The sequence below is a fragment of the Dasypus novemcinctus genome, chromosome 2, assembly GCF_030445035.2.
Source record: "Dasypus novemcinctus isolate mDasNov1 chromosome 2, mDasNov1.1.hap2, whole genome shotgun sequence".
Lineage (NCBI taxonomy): Eukaryota > Metazoa > Chordata > Mammalia > Cingulata > Dasypodidae > Dasypus > Dasypus novemcinctus.
The window spans coordinates 166,561,767-166,583,221 of record NC_080674.1 but is presented as its reverse complement, the minus strand read 5'-3'; the positions used below and the strand labels follow the sequence as shown (position 1 = coordinate 166,583,221).

General features: G+C 37.7%; 1 protein-coding gene across 2 annotated transcripts in view; it reads right to left on the bottom strand.

Annotated features, from left to right (window-relative positions):
- The window catches only part of SGCD (sarcoglycan delta), a 482,630-nt gene that overhangs the window by 232,451 nt on the left and 228,724 nt on the right, over positions 1-21,455 (bottom strand). For both annotated transcript variants that reach the window (XM_058281332.1, XM_004466363.5), the window contains exon 3: positions 20,624-20,725. In XM_058281332.1, the coding sequence (XP_058137315.1) occupies positions 20,624-20,725 (102 nt within the window). The remainder of the gene's footprint in view (positions 1-20,623; positions 20,726-21,455) is intronic.

Here is a 21,455-nt window from a genome sequence, read left to right as displayed (position 1 = left end):
TATCTCATCTGGGGTTTTGAAATATTCCTTTGCTTGAGCTACACCTTCCTTTCTCAGTATGGTGTGTAATTTTTTTGCTAATGTCTAGGCATCTGATTATAATGATAAGTTTACACTGATGATAAATTTCTCTACCTTACATAGGGATTTATTGGCAAGAGCCTGTGTGTTACTGCTGGGCTTTCTTCCTTGGTTCATCCTGTTCTAGCTCTTTCAACAATTTAAGTATGCTATTTTACTACCATTTTTCTCCCTGATTTCTGATGAGAAATTGGTACTTAATTATTGAGATTCCATTGTACATGACACATTACTACTCTCTTGTGGCTTTCAGAATACTTTCTCTGTCTTTGGCATTTTACAGTTAGATTATAATGTGTTTCAGTGTGTTTCTATTCAGGTATAACCTGTTGGTAGTTTGTGACTGTATGTACCCCAGAAAAGATCACATCCTTAGAGCTAATCCGTTCCTGCAGGTATGAACCTATTATAGGTAGGACCTCTTGATTAAATTACTTCTGATAAGGGCCTTTGATTAGACTATTTTGGTAAGGTGTGATCCAACAAAAAATCCTTTTACTGTAGCTCTTTATAGAAGGGAATAAGGAGAGATCTACAAAGAGAAAATACCACGGAAGTTCAGAAAGGAACCCATAGAAGCTGAGAAAGAAAGCCATAGGTGGAAAAGCCAGAAGCTGAAAGCAATGGATCCTAAAGGAGAAGGCAGAAAATGACAGACTATGACAGAGAAGTACAGGATTGCACACAGCCAATCTTCGGTGAGAGAGCATATTTTGTATAGTTTGCTCAATCTGAGAACTGTAAGCTTGCAAGCTACAAAACTCACATTGTAAAAAATAACCCATTTCAGGCATATTGATATCAGCAGCTTTTTGTAACACCCTGTTTGAAATCCACTGAAGTTTTGGGTGTATAAATTCTTGTCTTTTGTTATACTTGGGATGTTTTCAGATATTATTTCTTCGAATATTATTTTTTTGCCTTTCTCTATTTCATCTTCTTCTGGGACTCCCATTATGTTTATATTAGTATACTTGGTGGTATCCTACAAGTCACTCAGATTCTGTTCACATTCTTCATTATTTTTTCCCTTTATTCTCCTCAGACTGAATAATTTCAATTACCTTATCTTCAAGTTAATTGATTCTTCTGCCATATACAAACTGTTATTGAAACACTCTAGGGAATTATAAAAATTTCAGTTATTATAGCCTTCAGCTTTGTATTTGTTTGGTTTCTTTTTTCTTATTTCTAGGTTTTTATTGAAATTCTCACATTCTTGGCATTGTTTACTTGATTTCTTTTAGTTCTTTGTGATTTCCTTTAGCTCTTTAATCCTCTTTCAGACAGCATTATAAAAGTCTTTGGTATGTCTGAGGTTGGCCTTCCTCCTTGATGGTTTCTGATGCTTCATTTTGTTTCTTTGCATGGACAATCATTTCATGTTTCATTGTTTGTCTTTTAATATTTTGTTGTACGCTGGGCATTTTGATATTTTAATATGTTACATCTGGAATTTAGTAAGCTTACAACTGTAAGCTTGTATGTAGATAATATTATGATAGAGCTTTTCTTAAATGCCAGGAGCCAACAACAACAAAATAAGTAAAGAAAACCCCCTTCCCAATCTTTGAAGATTGGCATGTTCAAGGGCTCTTCTTCAAAGCTTAGTCTGTTTAACAATGAGTTTAAGAACAGCCCATGGTGGAAGTAGAGTCTCCCAGTTTTTTATGAGTATGTGTTTTGTCCTAGGCATGTACTCACGTCCCTAGGAATCTCACCATATACACAGATCTGAATGTCTCATTCTCCACTAGGAAATAGTGTTTCCTCCTGGTCCCAGGTACTACACTGTTTATCCCATAGTCACCAATCCTTTGACCTAGGAAGCTTCAGTTTGACTAATCTCTATACTATACTGGTGCCCTGCAAGTTGCCTCTCTGCACAGGGGATTCTGTGTCAGTGAGCCTGCAATGAATACCCTAGTTCAGTCCTTCTAGCTTCTGTCAGATAGATTGGCTCAAACATATATGCACCCTAATATCTGCACAAGGTTTAATCTGTTTCCTCCAAAACTAGGACCAGTGACCTGTACTGGGAGAATGGGCCAGTTCTGCACTGCACTGGGGAAGGGTGGGGAAGAGCTTGTCTCTTTCCAAGTCTCCACTATCAGTCTCAGCTGCTTTCTTCCTGAGTTCAGCTGCAAGCTATCAGGCATAATGGCTCATCTCTCCATAGATCTCAGCTCTTTGAGACTTTCAGGGGCTTCTTCTTGCAGCTTGGCTGAGTGAGACTGGAGTCTTTTCTTTCTCATTGTAGGATCAAATATGGCAGCTTCCTATTTCTGTGTCTGTGTCTTCTGTATGTTTCCATTTATATCAGACCTATCAACAGGGTGGAGACCCAAGCTGGCTCACTCCTCACTGATGTAGTCCAATCAAAACCTTAAAGTGATCTTATCAAGTAATCTAATCAAAGACTCCCAACTGAATTTAATGTAATCAAAGGAATAGATTAGTTTAAAAACATAATCTTTTTGGGATTCATAAAAGAATTTCAAAGTACCATACTCTATCCTCTTAATCCCAAAAAGACATGTTCCTTCCATATGCAAAAGGAAGCTGCCATATTTGATCCTAAAATGTGAGAGAAAAGATTCCAGTTTCACTCATAGCTGAGCTGCAAGGAGAGAAGCCCCTGAGAGTCTCAAAGAGCTGAGGCCCATGTAGAGATGAACTCATAAATAATATATGAATAATGTATTATTCATTCATTATTCAAATAATAAGGTTATTTCAAAAAGCTTAAATAATTTCAGTAGGAATGCTAAGTATAAAATCTCATAAAAAATCAGTTACAGGCATGCAGTTTTGTCTTAGGGCAAAATTTCCCTCTGGCTGTAGACCTGTGAAACTTAGAAAACAAGTTACCTGCTTCTATTATACAAAGGAAGGACAGATATAGGATAGACATTTGCATTACCATAAGGAGAAATTGGTAAGGAAACAGGCTACATGGGTCCCCAACAGTTCCAAAAACCTGTAGGGCATACTCCATTAGATCTCAAAATCTGAGAGTCATCTCTACAATGATGTCTTCTTCTCCTTGGGGCCTCATGGGGGCCCACTCCTTCCTCAGGCTTCCCCAGTAGCCATTTTCTCAGTTCTACCTTTTATCAAGCATCTGGGTAGCTGCTGAGTTGTAGAAATCATGCTCTAAGAACATTGAGGTGATGACCACACTCTCTCCTATCTCTGGGGGACAGTCTCTGTGGATAGTACAATGGAGTGGTGGCAACATACTTACTAATCTCTGGCATACAGGCCCAATCCCCTCAGAAGAGACAGATGGTAACCTAATTCTCCTGAATCTATGGGGAATAGGCTCAACTCCCTCAGAGCAATGGGGTGGCAACCTTACTCTCCCCAACCACCAGGGAATGTGCCCCACTCTCTAAATAGCCTGGAATGGCCAAACTCTCCCTGAACAAGAGACCGGAAGATCCACTCTCTTCAAATGCCAGGGCAAACACACCCTTTCTGGACTATATAGGTGGGGTCCCTCTCCTGGCCTTAGATATTCCAAGATATACTCAGGTTCCACAGTTTTCCTCTGGAAGCCATTTTTCCTTTAATCTCCCCTCCCCCATCCTTTTTAGTCCAGGCTGACAGTGGTTTCATTCAAACAGATCTTACAAAAAGTTTGTTGGTTTAGCATGCAGGAGACATGGATCTAAGCCATCAGACAGTAAGAATTTCCACAGGTCCTTCCTTGATAATTGTGTCTCCAATTCTGACTTACAAGTTCCAGGTTTTCTAGAGCTTGGAATTTCCCAAATCATCAATCTTTAATTTCTCTGTGCCTAGCAATTTAGTTTTCAATTTACCTCTTTCCTCTCATATTTTGCTATAAGCTTCATTGAGAAGCCAGGCTGCATTTTTTATATTTAATTTGGAAATCTCTTCAGCTAAATATCCAAGTTTGTCATTTTCAAATTCTGCCTTCCACCTAACATCAGGAGACAATTTTGCCAAGTTCTCTGATACTCTAAAGCAAGGACCATCTTCTTTCCAGCCAGTATTTCTGTCATCAGAAATAACTTTTGGGAAGAGGACTTGGCCCAATGGATAGGGCATCCACCTACCACATGGGAGGTTCGTGGTTCAAACCCTGGGCCTCCTTGACCCCTGTGGAGCTGGCCCATGCACAGTGCTGATGCACACATGGAGTGCCATGCCACACAGGGTTGTCCCCCACATAGGGGAGCCCCATGCACAAGGAGCTGCCCAGTGCGAAAGAAAAGACAGCCTGCACAAGAATGGCGCCGCACACACGGAGAGCTGATGCAACAGAGAGAAATACAGATTCCTGGTACTGCTGATAAAGATAGAAGTGGTCACAGAAGACCACACAGTGAATTGGACACAGAGAGCAGACAATTGGGGTGGGGGGAAGAGAAATAAATAAAAAAGAAATTTAAAAAAAGAAATAACTTTAGGGTCCATATTCCTACCAACAGTCTCTTCAAAGCAATCTAGGCCTTTTCTATCAAGCATCTCACAATTCCTCCAAAAAATACCCCTTACCCATTTACAAAACTATTTTCGACATTTTTGGTAATTCCAAAATTTTGGTAATTCCTGGTACCCATTTCTGTTTTAGTTTGCCAAAGGGCTGCAGATGCAAAGTATCAGATATATGTTTACATTTATAATGGGGATTTATTTGGGGTAAACCATAACTATTCCAGAGCCATTTATTGTCCAAATTGAGACATCATCAGAGATACTTTCTCACCAAAGTCAGCTACTGTTCATCCTGTTGTCTGGCCATGTAGCAAAGCAAGATGTTCAACAATCTCTGATGAGGTATCTGCCTTCCCCTCCAGAAACTACCATCTCCTGGAGCTCAGCTTCAGGCAACCAAGCATAGGGCTTGTCTCTTTCTGGGCCTCTTCTATCAGTCTTGGCTGTTCAACCTTAGGTAGAATCATCAGGCAGTGGTGGGAGAGTGGGAAGAATCCTGGAACATCTCATTCTACCATCTTCAGGATGTTATTCTCTAATTGAATTCTTAGTCTTTCAATATCCAGCCTAGAAATAATTCAGGCTACTGAAAAAAACTTGAACTACATAATGCTAAAACCAAAATGGAATTTACAAAACCTCATCCCTTCTATAAAACAAATAATGGCAAATCCAAATATAAAAATGCATGGTGAGGATGACTAGCTCAGAATTCAAAGAGTATGTAGGGGAGGTGGGGCAAGATGGCATCTGAGTGAGTGCACCTCATAATCTCTCCTGCAAAGAAGCGGCAGAGTAGGGTTAGAGTCCTGCTGGACTGGGCTGTTTTGGGGGCTTGTAGGGCAGGAGGTGTCTGGACGTCGATTTCGTGAGACAGTGACAGAAGAGATTCTTGCAAGAGATAGAATTTTGGGTCTCTGACATGGAGGTCAGAAGTTGGAGGTGGAACCCCTCCACCTAGGGCTGGCGGCCCGGCTGTGGTGATCCCTGAAATTTTTGTTGTGCTGCAGTGTTCCCAAACCTCATGTTAACTGGATGTGTGGTTCCCAAGTCTATATCCCCTAAACCCTGGTAGCCCACACTCCAGGACTCACACACCTTGAGTTTGCAATATCACGGACTTCCCATTCCTGAATCCATCCTACCCTGAAGTCCGTCTGAGGTCCTTGATTACCCTAGCCCTCCCTGTTTTTTGTTTGTTTGTTTGTTTGTTTTTTCTCCTTGAGCTTGGAGGAGTGTACCAGCTGACTTGGGGAAAGTCTGGGAAGAAAGGAGAGGTGAATCTGCTGAGAAAGCCCTATTTACCTAAATGTCCTGGGATAGGAAACTTGGTCTGGGAGAAGGTGGAGTCAGAAAATCAATCAGACCTCCCCTAACACACCTAAGGGGGAGGGACTGTGGGATGTGCTATCCAAGCTTCCAATAGCATATTTGGTGTTTCTGGTGAGGTATAGGTACTCTCATGCTGGAAATAAAGAGTCATAGTCTTCTGTGTTGAGTTGGTTCAACAAGGACCCACTTGAATCTCCTACCAAACCTCTCAGGCAGCTTTCCTGCTGCCCTGGGAGGAAGGGAGAAAGGGGAAAGGTCAGATCCCTAAGCATTTTATTTAACTGCAAAGAGGATTCCTAGATTGAAACATTGGTTCTTTTTTTGTTTTGTATCGTGGTTGCTAGTATTGCATTGTCTCCTGGTCTTTTCTCCCATTTTATACCCCAAGGTCCTTTTTCATTAAATTAGTTTTTTTCTCTTTTTTCTTTTCCCACTTATTGCCCTTCCTTTTCTTTGCCCCCCTTTCTCTTCTCTCTTTTCTTTCTTTTCTCTCTTTTTCTTCTTTTTTCTTTTCTTTATATAATAGGTGCTGCAGGGAGCAATTCACATTTGCTGTGTTTCCTCATCCTCCATTTCCTCTTTTCTGTGTGTAATGATTTTGGCCAACTATACTATCCCCTTTCCCCTATATCTTTCTATCCTCCATCATCTACTGTTTCTCTTACATTCCACCTCCCTTTCTTTGCCCCCCCCAATTGTCTGACTTTTTATTTCTAATACCTTCATTCTGTTTTCTGTCTTTTATCCACTCTTGATATTACTGTCTTTCTTTCCTCTTTCCCTCTCATGAAAACACTGCCCTTTTAATTCATACTATATTTCTCCCCATATTCAGTTGACTGTCTCATTATAGGTACTCTATTTACTTCTATAACTCTACACAACTTAAATGAGTCTAATATCCATTCTCCTAGATCTCACATTGTTGCTCTGTTAACATTTATTACCAATACTACTTTATACATTTTTTTTTCTTACTCATTTTGCTTTTCCTAGCCCTAATATTTTCCTTCAAAGTGAACTTAGCCAGCAGCAAGAAAATAGAGCAAGAAGAACAAAGTGACAAAGAGAAGACATAACACTTATGCATGAACAACAACTAATTAATCCCCAAGACTAGACAAAGAAGATAAGGAACTGATTAAACCTATCAAGATAAAATGATGAGCAGACAGCAACAAAAATCTACAAACCAAACCAATAATCAGGAAAACATGGCCGAATCCAATGAACAAACTAAAAACCAGGAAGAGGAGCAGAACATCAGACAAGTAATTAAAGATCTCAAAACATATATTAGAGAAAACAGTTGGAGAGACAGAAGAAACTGCAGTCATACACAAAAAGATAACAGATATGATGGTGATGAACACCACAGTTCAAGAAATAAAAAATACACTCTCAGCAAATAGCAGCAGATTAGAAGAGGCAGAGCAGAGAATTAGTGATGTGGAAGACAGTACATCTGAAATCAGATAGTAGAACTGATGGATAAAAAGATAGAAAAAATCCAGCTGGGACTTAGGGACCTGAATGATAATGCAAAATGCACAACCATACGTATTATAGGCATCCCAGAAGGAGAAGAGAAGGAAAAGGGGACAGAAGGGGTGCTGGAGGAAATAATGGCTGAAAACTTCCCAAATCTACTGAGTGAGTTGGATGTACATGTCCAGGAAGCACAACACACCCCAAATACCATAAATCCCAACAGGCCTACCCAAGACATATACTTGTGAAATTATCCAATGCTCAAGACAAAGAGAAAATTCTAAAAGCAGCAAGAGAAAAGAGAACCATCACATACAAGGGAGCCCCCATAAGATTAAGTGCTGATTTCTCATCTGAAAACATGGAGGCAAGAAGGCAGTGTTATGATATAGTCAAGGTACTAAAAGAAAAAAATTTCCAACCAAGACTACTCTACCCACTAAAGCTAGCATTCAAAAATAATGGAGAGTTCAAAATATTCACAGATAAACAGAAATTAAAAGAGTATGCCAACAAGAACCCTGCCCTTCAAGAAATACTAAAGGGAGTTCTGCAGGAAGAAAGAAAAAAAACAGGAGAGGCAGGGTTGGAGGAGAGTGTAAGAGCAACAAAAAAGACAAAAAGAGAAGGAAAAAACCCAAAATATGATAAACACAAGTCCAAACAAAATATGGCTAACATAAATAATTCCTTGAAAATAATAATACTGTCAGTGGATTAAACTTACCTGTCAAAAGACTCAGACTGGAAGATGGGATAAGGAAATATGACCATCTATATGCTGTCTACAAGAAACACATCTTAGACCCAGGGATTCAAGGAGGTTGAAAGTGAATGGCTGGAAAACAATCTTACAAGCAAACAATAACCAAAAAAAAAAGGTAGGAGTAGCTATATTAATATCAGACAAAATAGACTTTAAATGCAAAACAATTGTGAGAGACAAAGATGGACACTACATATTAGTGAAAAGGATAATCTTATAAGAAGAAAGAACAATCATAAATATTTATGCTCCTAACAAAGGTGCCTCCAAATACATGAGGCAAACACTGGAAAAACTAAATGAAAGAACAGAAGGCTCTAAATTATAGTAGGGGGCTTTAATACACCACTATCAACTTTGGACAGAAACCCTCAAAAGAGAATCAATAAAGAAACAAAAACTTTGAACAGTATATTAGAGTAGCTGGACCTAATAGACATATACAGATCATTACACCCGAATAAAGCAGGATATACATTTTTCTCAAGTGCACGTGGATCATTCTCCAAGATAGACCAAAAAAACAGCCACAAAAAAAGGCTCAATGAATTCAGAAAGATTGAAATCACACAAAATAATATCTCTGACTACAGTGGAGTGAAGCTGGAAATCTGCAAGGGCCAGAGGCCCAGGTTTCACACCAAGATATAGAAATTAAACAACACACTCTTAGAAAAACAGTGGGTCAAAGAGGAAATCTCAAAAGAAATTAATAACTACCTTGAAACTAATGAAAATGATAACACAACACACCAAAACTTATGGGACATAGCAAAAGCAGTACTGAGAGGGAAATTTATAGCCATAAATTCATATATCAAAAAAGAAGAGAAAAAACTTAAGAACTGCACATTTGCAGGAATTAGTAAAAAAAACAAGAAAGTAACCCCAAAGGAAGAAGAAAGAAAGAAATAACAAAGATAAGAGCAGAACTAAATGAAATAGAAAATAAGAAAGCACTTGAAAAGATAAACAAAACCAAGAGCTGGTTCTTTGAGAAGATCAATAAAATTGACAAACCATTAGCTAGACTAAGAAAAAAAGATAGAAGATGCAAATACACAAAATAAGAAAGAAGAAAGGAGATATCAATACTGACCCCACAGAAATAAAGACTATCATAAGAGGATACTTTGAAAAACTATATTCCAACAAAAATGAGAATTCAGAGGAAATGGACAAATTCCTAGAAACACATAAACAGCCTATATTGATGAAAGAAGAAATTGACGATCTCAACAAACCAATCACAAGTAAAGAGATAGAATCAGTCATTAAAAACCTCCCAACTAAGAAGAGCCCTGGGCCAGATGGCTTCACAGCTAAATTCTACAAAACATTCCAGAAAGAACTAACGCCAATCTTGCTGAAACTCTTCCAAAAAATCGAAATAGAAGGAACATTACCTAACTCATTCTATGATGCCAACATTACCCTAGTACCAAAGCCAAACAAAGACACCACAAGAAAGGAAAATTACAGACCAATTTCTCTAATGAACCTAGAAGCAAAAATCTCAACAAAAAACAAAATACTTGCTAACTGTATTCAACAACACATTAAACGAATTATACACCATGACCAAGTGGGATTCATTCTGGGTATGCAAGGACGGTTCAACGTAAGAAAATCAATCACTGTAATACACCATATAAACAGATTGAAGGAAAAAAAATCACATGATGATATCTATAGATACAAAAATGCATTTGACAAAATACAGCACCCTTTCTTGATAACACTGCAAAAGATTGGAATACAAGGAAATTTTCTCAACATGATAAAGAGTATATATGAAAAACCCACAGCCAACATCATTTACAATGGTGAAATCCTAAAATCTTTCCCTCTAAGATCAGGAACAAGACAAGGATGCCCACTATCACCTCTTCAATTTAACATTGTCTTAGAAGTACTTGCTCAAGCACGGAGGCAAGAACCAGACATAAAAGGCATTCAGATTGGAAAGGGAGAAGTCAAAATATCATTATTTGCAGATGACATGATCCTATACATAGAAAACTCTGAGAAGTATACAAGAAAGCTTCTAGAACTCAAAAATGAGTTCAGTAAAGTTACAGGTTATAAGATCAATGTGCAAAAATCAGTAGCATTTCTGTACACCAATAATGAGCAAGCTCAGGAGGAAATCAAGAAATAAATACCATTTACAATAGTAAATAAAAAAACCAAAGACCTAGCAATAAATTTAACTAAAGATGTAAAAAGCTTATATACAGAGAACTACACAACACTGTTCAAGGAAATCAAATGGAATAAAATAAATGGAAAAATATTCCCTGTTCATGGATAGGAAGACTAAATATTATTAAGATGTCTATCTTACCAAAACTGATCTACACATTCAATGCAATCCCAATAAAAATCAACACAGCCTTCTTTAAGGAACTAGAAAAACTAGCTGTGAAATTTATTTGGAAAGGAAAGAGGCCTCGACATATTGAAAGGAAAGAGGCCAAAGACATATTGAAAAAGAAAAATGAAATTGGAAGAATCACACTACCTGACTTCAAAACATACTACAAAGCTACAGTAGTGAAAACAGCATGGTATTGGCACAAGGAGAGACACACAGACCAATGGAATCGAATTGAGAGTCCTGATATAGTTATAGATCCTCATGTATATAGTCATATAATATTCGATAAAGCCACAAAACCCTCTCAACTGGGAGAGAATGGCCTATTCAACAAATGGTGCATGGAGAACTGGATATCCATATGTAAAAGAATGAAAGAGGATTACCAACTCACAGCTTACATAAAAATCTACTCAAGATGGATCAAAGATCTAAATATAAAAGCCAAGACCATAACGACTTTGGAAAGCAGTGTAGGGAATCATCTACAGGACCTTGTAATAGGAAATGGCTTCATGAACTTCACATCAAAAGCACGAGTAGCAAAAAAACAAATAGATAAATGGGACTTCCTCAAAATTAAAGCCTTTTGCACCTCAAAGGAGTTTGTCAAGAAAGTGAAAAGAGAGCTTACACAATGGGAGAAAATATTTGGTAACCATATATCTGATACAAGACTTATAACCTGTATATATAAAGAACTCCTATATCTTGAAAATAAAAAAAACAAACAACCCAGTTAAAAAATAGGAAAAAGATTTAAACAGACACTTCTCCAAAAGAAGAAATACAAATGGCAAAAAAGCACATGAAAAAATGCTCCAAATTTCTAGCTATTAGGGAAATGTGAATCAAAACTACAATGAGATACCATCTTACTCCCATAAGATTGGCATCTATGAAATAAACAGAAGACTACAAATGCTGGAGAGGATGTGGAGGAATGGAACACTCATCCACTGCTGGTGGGAATGCAGAAGGATCCAGCCATTCTGGAGGACAGTTTGGTGGTTTCTCAAAAAACTAGCTATAGATTTGCCATATGACCCAGCAACTCCACTGCTGGGTATATACCCAAGAGAACTGAAAACAAGGACACAAACCGATATATGCACACCAATGTTCATAGCAGCATTGTTCACTATTGCCAAAAGTTGGAATCAACCCAAATGACCATCAACAAATGAATGGATAAATAAAATGTGGTATATACAAACAATGAAATACTACTCAGCTTTAAGAACGAATACAACACAAAGACATGCGATAACATGGATGAATCTTGAGAACCTTATGTTGAGTGAAGCAACCCAGGCATTGAAGGACAAATACTACATGACCTCAACGATATGAAATTAGTAAACCAAGCTGCCTCAGAGAGCTAGAGACTGGATGATAGGCTTAAAGGAAATTGGGGTGTAGAGGAAGGATGTAAACTGACACCTGCATGGGTAAAATCTATGATAAGCTGGCGGTAAGTATTTGTACAAGGAAGGGATAAAATGGGGGCATAGGGTTACCTTTGGGTGGGGCTTTGTGGGCTTGAGAGGGGCTAGGGATGGGAGGATGGATAATATTGCCCAAGAAATTGGGGGGATGTTGGGGGAATATATGAACACAGGAGACTGTCAGGTATTTGGTTGACAGTATAATGGTGAGAAAAATTTTTCAAAAATATAATAAGGAAGGTTACCTGTTTAAGATGCTTAAAGGGGATATTCTGATGCAGGACAGGCTTCTAGGGAGTGTGTGAGTGCTCATTTTGCCATTGTGGGTTATATCATTGGATAGCGACCCACATAATGAGAGTGAAAGTATACCCACATCCTGGGGAGGACTAATGTTCTCAAATAGAGGGAATTGTATCTCTCGAGAGAAACGGTGGCTCCCAATGCGTTAGAGCAATTGAGCATGTCAAGCCCTCAACATTGTTGCAAGTGTCTCTGAACATGGCCCTTCAAGCAATGAAGATTGACTGTCACTGTGGGCCCTGAGGGGAGGGGGAAAGAGGTATTGAATAGATGGAATCACTGTAACTGTGTGGGCAATAGAAGTGTTCCACAAGATTACGCAAGGATGGATATAAGACATGTTAAATTACATAAAAAATGTATAGGGGCTGATAGGCTAAAATGTAAATCATAATGTAAAACATAAGATAACTAAAAATTTAGAAAGTTGTATAGTCTAAAATGTAAATCATAATGTAAAACATAAGATAACTAAAAATTTAGAAAGTTGTATAGTCTAAAATGTAAATCACAATGTAAACCCAAATGCTACCTCGCTTGAAAGCTATTGTCTCAATATCTGTACATCAGTTTCAGTAAATATAGTATGAACATGTAAAAAGATTATTGTTGTGGAAGGGAAAAGGGTTTTATGTTGGATATGTGGGAGTACTATATATTGTATATATGAATTACAGTGATCTAAAACTTTTGTGAAGATAAGCTTAATAATTAGGAAAAGAAAAAAAAAAAGAAAGGACTTAGACACTGAGGAAAAGATGGAAGAAGTTGCCTTGCAAAGTTGCACACAGGGCAACAATTATTGCAGAGATGGAAGGCAAAACATCAAAAACAAAGCTTTCACATTTTAAAATTTTTTGATACCCCAATTTATTTTTACCTTAATTTTTCTAAATTAATATGTATACTATATCTAACCTTTCAACTCATCACTATATTCAATTTTACTATTAATGGAACCTGGTAATATATTGGTAATATATTTTGAAGAAGTTTTGGATCACAGAGAGTTTCAACAATTGCAGGGGAGAATACCTGTGTGGGATGTTATTGACAGGGGACACATGGTTGGCAGGGAGTTCTCCAGGGCATATATCCAGGGTACATAAAAATGTTTGGATATTTTCATAGTGGTTACAATTAAAAACAACAACTGAGGGAGTGCCAAATTCCTAGCCAGGGGAGCTCTATCACATTACCTAAAGGAATAGCAAAAATCCCCCAAGTGCAATGGTAAAGACCAAAAAAGAAGGAAGGTCCAACAATGAACCCTTGATACTAATGACTATGATTGTAAGCCTGTGTACCTGAAATAAGAACAAGGCCTAGAGCTGCAGGGTGCCTAAGAGTTACCTCCTGAGAGCCTCCGTGTTGCTTAAATGTGGCCAGTCTTGCAGCCAAACTCAGAATGTAAAAGTGTTGCCTTCCCCCCAGCACAAGGCATGACTCCCGGGGATGAGCCTCCCTGATGCCGAGGGATTACTACCAAGTACCAGCTGATGATGTAACTAGAAAATGACCTTGAATAAAAGGGTCAACTAAGACCCGCAGAATATCTCAGTCTACACATAATACCAGGAGTTAAAAATGCTTTTTGACCTGAATAAGAGGAGGAAATGGAAAGGACAAATGAGTTTATATGGCTTTGAGTCTCCAAAAAAAGCCGGGAGGTTATCAGAGGGGTCGCCCTTATGCACACCTCAGCAGAGTCCCAGAGACAGATAAAATAGATACAACCTCAGATATTGGTTCTTCTGAGGGCTACAGAGACTTACAGGTTCTATGGCCATGGCAGATGGATTTCAGTGCCATGTCAGTTGGCCCTACTTTGGAGTTTGTGTTTCTGTGTGATGGAGCTGGACTCAGATGTGATCTTTGTTCACAAGCCTCTCCTGTTACTTTTACCACATCTGTAGTTGGTGCTGGGGTTTAGTGTATACCCAGGGGACCTGAATCTCTGGACTGACCATGTGATAGACAGGCCCTGAGCCTCAACAGATTTGCAATTCCTACACTCTGGTTTATTGGACTTACCCCACTCAGCTAACATGGAAGTGATGAAGGTCAACCACCACACCAGGGAGCCAAGAGGGCCTACAACTGAAAGCAGGAGAATTGCATCCAGCATCCATGTGGAATCCAAGCCCCCTCTTGATGTAGATGAGGAGTGGACACAATCATTCTAAGGTCCACAGGATGGAGGAATAGAGTATGGATTAGAGTGGACTTACTGATATTCTATTAATGAACTATTGTGATTAATACTCGAAGAAAATGTGGCATTGGTGTGGAGAAAGTGGCCAGGGTGGCTGCTTGGGGTAGGGCGTGGGAGGAAGAGATATGATGTGGGGACGTTTTTGGGACTTGGAGTTGTCCTGGGTGGTGCTGTGGGGACAGTCACCGGACATTGTATATTCTCCCATGGTCCACTGGGTGGACTGTGGAAGAATGTGGGCTATGGTATAGACCATTGACCATGGGTTGCCGTGGTGCTCACCAAATGCAATGAATGTCTCATGATGATGGAGGAGGTTGTTGTTATGGGGGGAGGAGTGGGGTGAAGGGGGTGAGGGGTTTATGGGGAGCTCATATTTTTTGAATGTAACATTAAAAAAATAAAGACAAAGTATGCAGGGGCTTCTCAACTTTCATAAATAATAAGCTGGGAAACGTTGAAACAAAATTTTTACGCTTAAATTCAGATTTTCATATGAATCAACACTTAGACTAGCATTTATGCACCACTTGTATGTATGTATGTTTTGATCTTTTAATATATTCTTGTATCTTGCCTTTACTACGTTTTATGAAGTGAGTAGAAATATTATTACATTCTTAATAATATAAACATTCTTAAAGTAGTTGACATATACTGCCAAACTATTATTTAAGAAAGACTGACAGTTTTAGGCAGAAGAATGAGAACAAAGTTAGTTGAACACTGGAAGAGTGTTCAGTGAAAGAAATAACAATTTTAAACCCAAAGCTACTGATTATGGAATGGATTTCCCCAAAGGGTAATGAATTTGTCATTAAGAAGACATTCAAGTAGAAGCTGAAAGACAATTGTTTCAGAAGACATTTGTATTACTTTGCCACTGGATCAGGGGAACCTTATTAGTACTACCATAATAAAGTACCACTAATTGGCTTAAACAGCATAAATGTAGCACCTCACATTTATGGAGGTCTAGAAGTCTGAATCATGATGTTGGCACTGTCATGCGTCCTGTGAAGTCTATGGAGTTTCGGTGTTGGCCAGCAATCCATTCTGTTCCTTGGTTTATGGCATAACTCAGTCTCTGCCTCTGTCACATGACTGTCTTTCTTTGTATTTTAATGACCAAGTTGAAATTTCCTCTGTTTAGAGGAACACCAGTCATACTGGATTAAGGGCACACCCTATTCCAGTATGGCCTCATTTTAACTAATAATATCTTCAAATATCGTATTTCCAAATGAGGCCACATTCGTATGACCATGGGTTAGGACCTGAATGTATCGTCCTGGGGAACACAATTCAATCCAAAACAAAGTTCAAGCATGTGATACTTGGACTAGATGAAAATGATAAAGTTAATATTGAAAACCACCATCATCATCAACAGAAGAGGATAAGAGTAGGTGCCACTAACTCTGGAATACTCATTTCACGTCAATTTCTGTATTAAGCACTTAATAAGCATGACTCACAACCCCCCCCATGAGATAGTTAATAATTTTATCTCAATTATACATATGGGAAAACAGGTTTTCAGAGTTTAAGAAATGGGTCTGAGATGCCTCAGTTGGAAAATGGTTGCACTGGTTGTCATTTAAGTCCTAAAGAATAGTGATACACTGCCTCTTGGTAAAGGCAACTTATAAGAATTCCCTTTAGACACAATTTCATAATTCTATAGGCAAGTTTTGGTAGGTGGGAAGACCTTAAATCATGTGAGATTTAAATTGGGGTAAGCATTTTTTAAAAGATATAAAAATACCCTTAAACCTTATATAATGGCTTTCTCCTTTATTCCCCTAACTTAAGCTACTTTTTATCCCTCCTCTGACTTCTCTTCATCTGTCCTTCTAAATTCAATATTGCAATGAGTTAGGATCCCTATACCCACCTCAACTGTAGTTTGAGGAAAGGGTTAGAGATAAATTCATTGTATATTTTTCTTTCCCTTTGTTGTAGGTCTCTTTATTTAAAGTTATCACAGTGACTGGCACATAGTAGGTGCTTGATAATGCTAGTTTCCTTTCCCTTACCATTTCATATTAAGTTATACAGAACATAGTGAGTTATGTTATATAGAACAGTTAAGTTATATATAACAGCTAGTTCTACCATAATGGGAACAAGGTAAGAGACCTCTCCAAAAGAGTGATAATATGCCACTCATGTCCTAAAAGATACTCTATCAGTAAAGTTCTCCTTAATGCTTATTCATTCAATCTATTTACTAGAAACTCCCTGCTGAAAATTGTAGCTGTATTTATCAATTAAAAAAGATGCCCTCCCCCTAAAGAAAGCATGACAACAACAAAAAAGATGCCCATCACATGGAAGTGGGGATTCAAATACAGGGTTCTATATCATTAGAGCCCTTAAACTTATAGATTTCGGTGCTAATAAAGTTAAGCAGTATTTGAAGGGACAGGCAGGTCTTGGATGTCATGGTAGAAGAGTTAATTTAGTGTGTGTCCTTCTCAATCTATTTTCTAAGCATCATGAATTCTATACCACTTAGAAGGTATGTATCCATGTGGCTGAAGCTAGAAAGTCCTGGGGCTTTCATTCAATTCCCAGATGGAAGGTTTTATTGAGATGAACATTTTCTCATTAACTTATCTCCCTAAGTGATTGCTATCACACTAATCAATTTGTAGTGACTTTATCAGGGTTGCATCCTTCAATAAGGAAATCGGATACAGTATTGAACATTGTGTGTATTACCTAACCAATCTCAATTTCTCTCAGACCAATGAAACGCAAAACCAAAATGAACTTAAGTGTTGCTTAATTAGTTATTCTCACTTAGAGTAGCTGATGAATCTAATTCAACTGGATACTGATCTCTTTTCAATGGGAAATGCAGAAAGAGATGCCCCGTGAAATAGAAGCAGCTATGATCTACAGAGAAATGATGCTGCAGACAACTCTACAGAGAAGAGTCTTCCAGAGGTTTGCAAGCATTGACCAGGTGCATCAGGAAAAACCAATAAGCAACAGATGACAGAGAGTTAAAAAACTGTTAACATGTGTTGGTGTGATTTCTGAGGTTTTAAGACAGTAAGAATGGGAGATTCTATTGGTGGACTGTTCATGACCCATTTCCCCCATCTTCTTTGCTACCAGAATTCCAGTTTTGTTCAGCTGAAAATTATCTCTGTGCTTCTGAGGAGGGGTCCCTATAGACTAAATCAGAGCTTAGAATGCTGGTCTTTCAGCTTTTGATTCAACGTATCTGTTTTCACTTTTTCTGACAATTTAAACAGAGACTATTTTTATTGTCATGCCTAATACGTTATTCTCCATTCCCTTCCTTGTGCTTTGATATTACTCTAAAGGTAAGTATTAACAGTGTTTGCCCTGAATCAAATCAGAACCTACCACACTTGCAGGAAAAACATCATATTCTTCTTAAAATTGAAGAGTAACTGGTAAATAGCTGGTTAAAAACATCTTGATAAAATGACATAGACAACTTATTCTTAATATTATTGGATTATATGTACTGTTTGGTTATATTTATATAAAATTCTGGAAATGCAACATGTATAGTTACATATATGAAATCAGCAGTTACCTATGGACTGGGGTGGGGAGAAGAGGGTGGATGGAAGGGATAACCAAGGGGCAGGTCGAAGCTCTTAGGTGTTATGGATGTGTTTATTATTGTGATTGTGGAGGTGGTTTCACACATACACACAAAGGCCAAATTTATCAACTTGAATACTTTAAAATATGTACTATTTATTGTATGTCAATTATAATTTAATAATCTCTTTTTTGAAGGAAAAAGGGATAGAATAGTATGTAGGGTATGGTTTTCTTAAAATATATATACTAATGAAAAATGTCTGAAAAAATACACTGCAGTATCAGCAATGCTTGCTCCTTCAGGGCAGATTTAAGGGACACTCATTTTTAGCAATCCATTTATTCAGTTCCACAAATATCCTTTGTACACATACTATGTGCTAAGACACAGAAGAATTAGAGGATATAGTAGGAAAAAGCCAGACAATATCCTGCTCTTCCAAATTTATATGCTTTTGGTGGGTGGTGGGGGTGGAGGTAGGGAGAGAAAAGCAAATAAGAATGTCAAATAACAGTTACAGGGGGCATAACTCAGGGTGGTGATGTTTTATATGTGGCTGTTGCATTAAGTATTAATCAAGGAAGATCTTTCTAAAAAGGTGACGTTTAAGCTTAGACCGAGATGTTCAGAAGCAGCCCACCATGAAAAATGACTGGTAGGGAGTTTTTAGGCCTTAATGAGGAGTTTAGATTTTATTCCAGGGGCAATGGGAAACCAATAGAAAATTCTTTGCAAAGGGGTGAAAGAACTTTATAACATTTTTAAAATATTACTTTAGCTACAGTGGAGAATGGATTGTGAGGCTAAGAATGGAAGGAAGCAGACCAGTAAGGATGTTATTGCAATAATGCTGGTGAGAGAGGGTGTTGGAGTCAACTGGGGTGTGGCATGCAAAGGAAAAAGGAGAACAAATCTGTGATGTGTTTCAGCTAGAGCTTGTAAGACTTCACTAATGGATTTTATTATATATGCATATCTGGATGTCTTTTCCTCATCTGCAGAATCATCACCAAATTAAACAAAGCTGATTCTCCTTATTATTGCTTTAGCTAGAGGTTCTCCCAAGACAAAGAATATGCTTAATGACATTTTTGATACTGAGTGCCCAAGCTTGTGTGCTATAATTTACAGTTAAATTTTGGAAATGATTACTGTATAGCTGAATTGATTTACTATTTTAAATGATTTTAACACCATGGTTTCCTCTTTCACTAGGCACACAATGAAGCCAGCTTCTTGGCAATTCAATAGGTGTTTTTAGTTTAATATAATTCAGTAGTTTAAATAGCATTCGGATAAAATAACCCACTGCACCAAGTTGCTGAATCTCATTAATTATGCTAATCAATGCACACAATGCAAATGATGTTTGGGGGGAACTTTCATGTTACTCCTTGCTTGCAGGTGGACATGAATCTATCCTAGGCAGAGAAAATCCATTAATAATCCTTTTCAACTGGCAAAACCCTGAACCCACTAGAAAAATAAAAATAAATTAAAAATGAAGAAGCAACAATTGACCAAAAAAAAAAAAAAAAAAAAGAACTCAAAAACAAAATCGATTTTGAAGAGATTGGTTAATAAAAGCAAAGTACCTAGGAATTATTCTATCAAGATTTTTTATTTCAGAAAAAAAAAAAAAAAACTTATGTAGGAGGTTGTGGTTAACAGAAAAGGCTTTAGGGTCAGATTTCCTGAGTTCAAATACCATGTTTTATAGTAAGTATGTATGGTTTTGAACAATTTTCTTTTCTGAACTTCAATTTCCTATCCATAAAATAGAGACAATAGTCCCCAATCCATTGACTTATATAATGAATGTAAAGCTTTATGATATACTGGAAGATGACATACATATAATGATTATTTAAATAAAATGTCAGGCTATAGTTGTTGATATTGACTTGATTTTTTTTTTTTTTTTTTTAAGTACTGGGGCTGGGGAGTGAACTCCACTCACCCGCTCAACCACTGAGCCACATCAGCTAATGAGCTGGGTTTTTTTTTTTTTTTTTTGCTTGCCTTTTTTTTTTTTTTTTTTTCCGGAGGCACCACAAGCTGAATCCAGGGCCTTCCCATGGGAGAAGCTTGAGCCACATCTGCTCCCCAATAATGACTTGATTTTAAACAACATTGTCCACATAGTCCAAATTTTTAATAAAAAAACAAAATTCTAGTTCTTTGTTTCCAAGATGATTTTGGAAGCAGATGGCAATTAAAAAAATGGTTGCAATACAATTCTGCATTTGCATAGTACATTGCATAGTACATTTATTTTCTTGCCTTATTTATACAGACCTTATAAAGTTAACTAGCAGAGGTTATTTCTCTCTATTTAGCAGAAACGGAAAGAGGCTCAGAGAGGTAATATCACTTGCTTCCAGCACCGCAGTGGTGTTTACATCCAAGGCTTCAGATTTTAATGCCATGTTTATCTTACTGCATGCCCCTTCTCCAACACTCTAAACTCAGCTGACAGCAGAATAGATTTCTCCAGATTTCGATTCCAAAGAAATAATAATTCCTTATCTCAGTGAAAACTTACTGGTCGGGACTGGATTTCTTTGGCGTAGAGAGGTTGTAAGAATTCTGAGTCTCCTTCTAGCTTTAGACCTTTTTCTGTGATTCTCAAATTTCCCATTCCATCCTGAAAAAGAGGCACACAGAGATAACAGGGAAAATGCAATTAGCCGAAATTTCAAAATACCTCAGGCAATCAACAATTGAAACAAAGTTATTGCCTTTTTTTTGAGGGTGTAGAATAAGGGGAAGTCCAAACAAGTACATAAAATACTTGGAAGCACTGTTCAAAGCAACTATGCACATTATCCTCTGTTCACGTATTTTGAGAAAATACTCTTCCAAGCAATCTGTATTGCCCCCTAGTCATTCATTTGCACAGATGAACAAGGCTCTTTTCAATGAGCAATGCAGAAAGAATGGAGACAGGAGGTGAGAGGGAAGAGAGAAAAGGATACTGTCCCATGTTGAAGTTAAAGACCCTGTTTCCAAACAATGCAAAAATGTCAAACTGGCAGTGCGTTGGTCAAATCCAGCCTTTGGATATGGTTTGTTTGACTCACATAAAATTAAGAAATTGAATTAGTGGCTAACATTTTCCCTAAATTTCCTTAAGGAAATTTTGAAATATATACAAAAGTAGAAAGAATAGATAGCAGCCACCTAAGTACCTATCACCCATCTTTTGCTAGTCTTATTACACACATCGACTGCCCCCTTTATTTAAATATAACTATAATATCATTACCACACTTTAAAAACACAACTATTTATTAAATACCCATTCAATATCTGAATTTCACTAGTATTTATTCTCTCTCATTTGCTGATATGAATTAAGTTTCCTACTGCAAGTG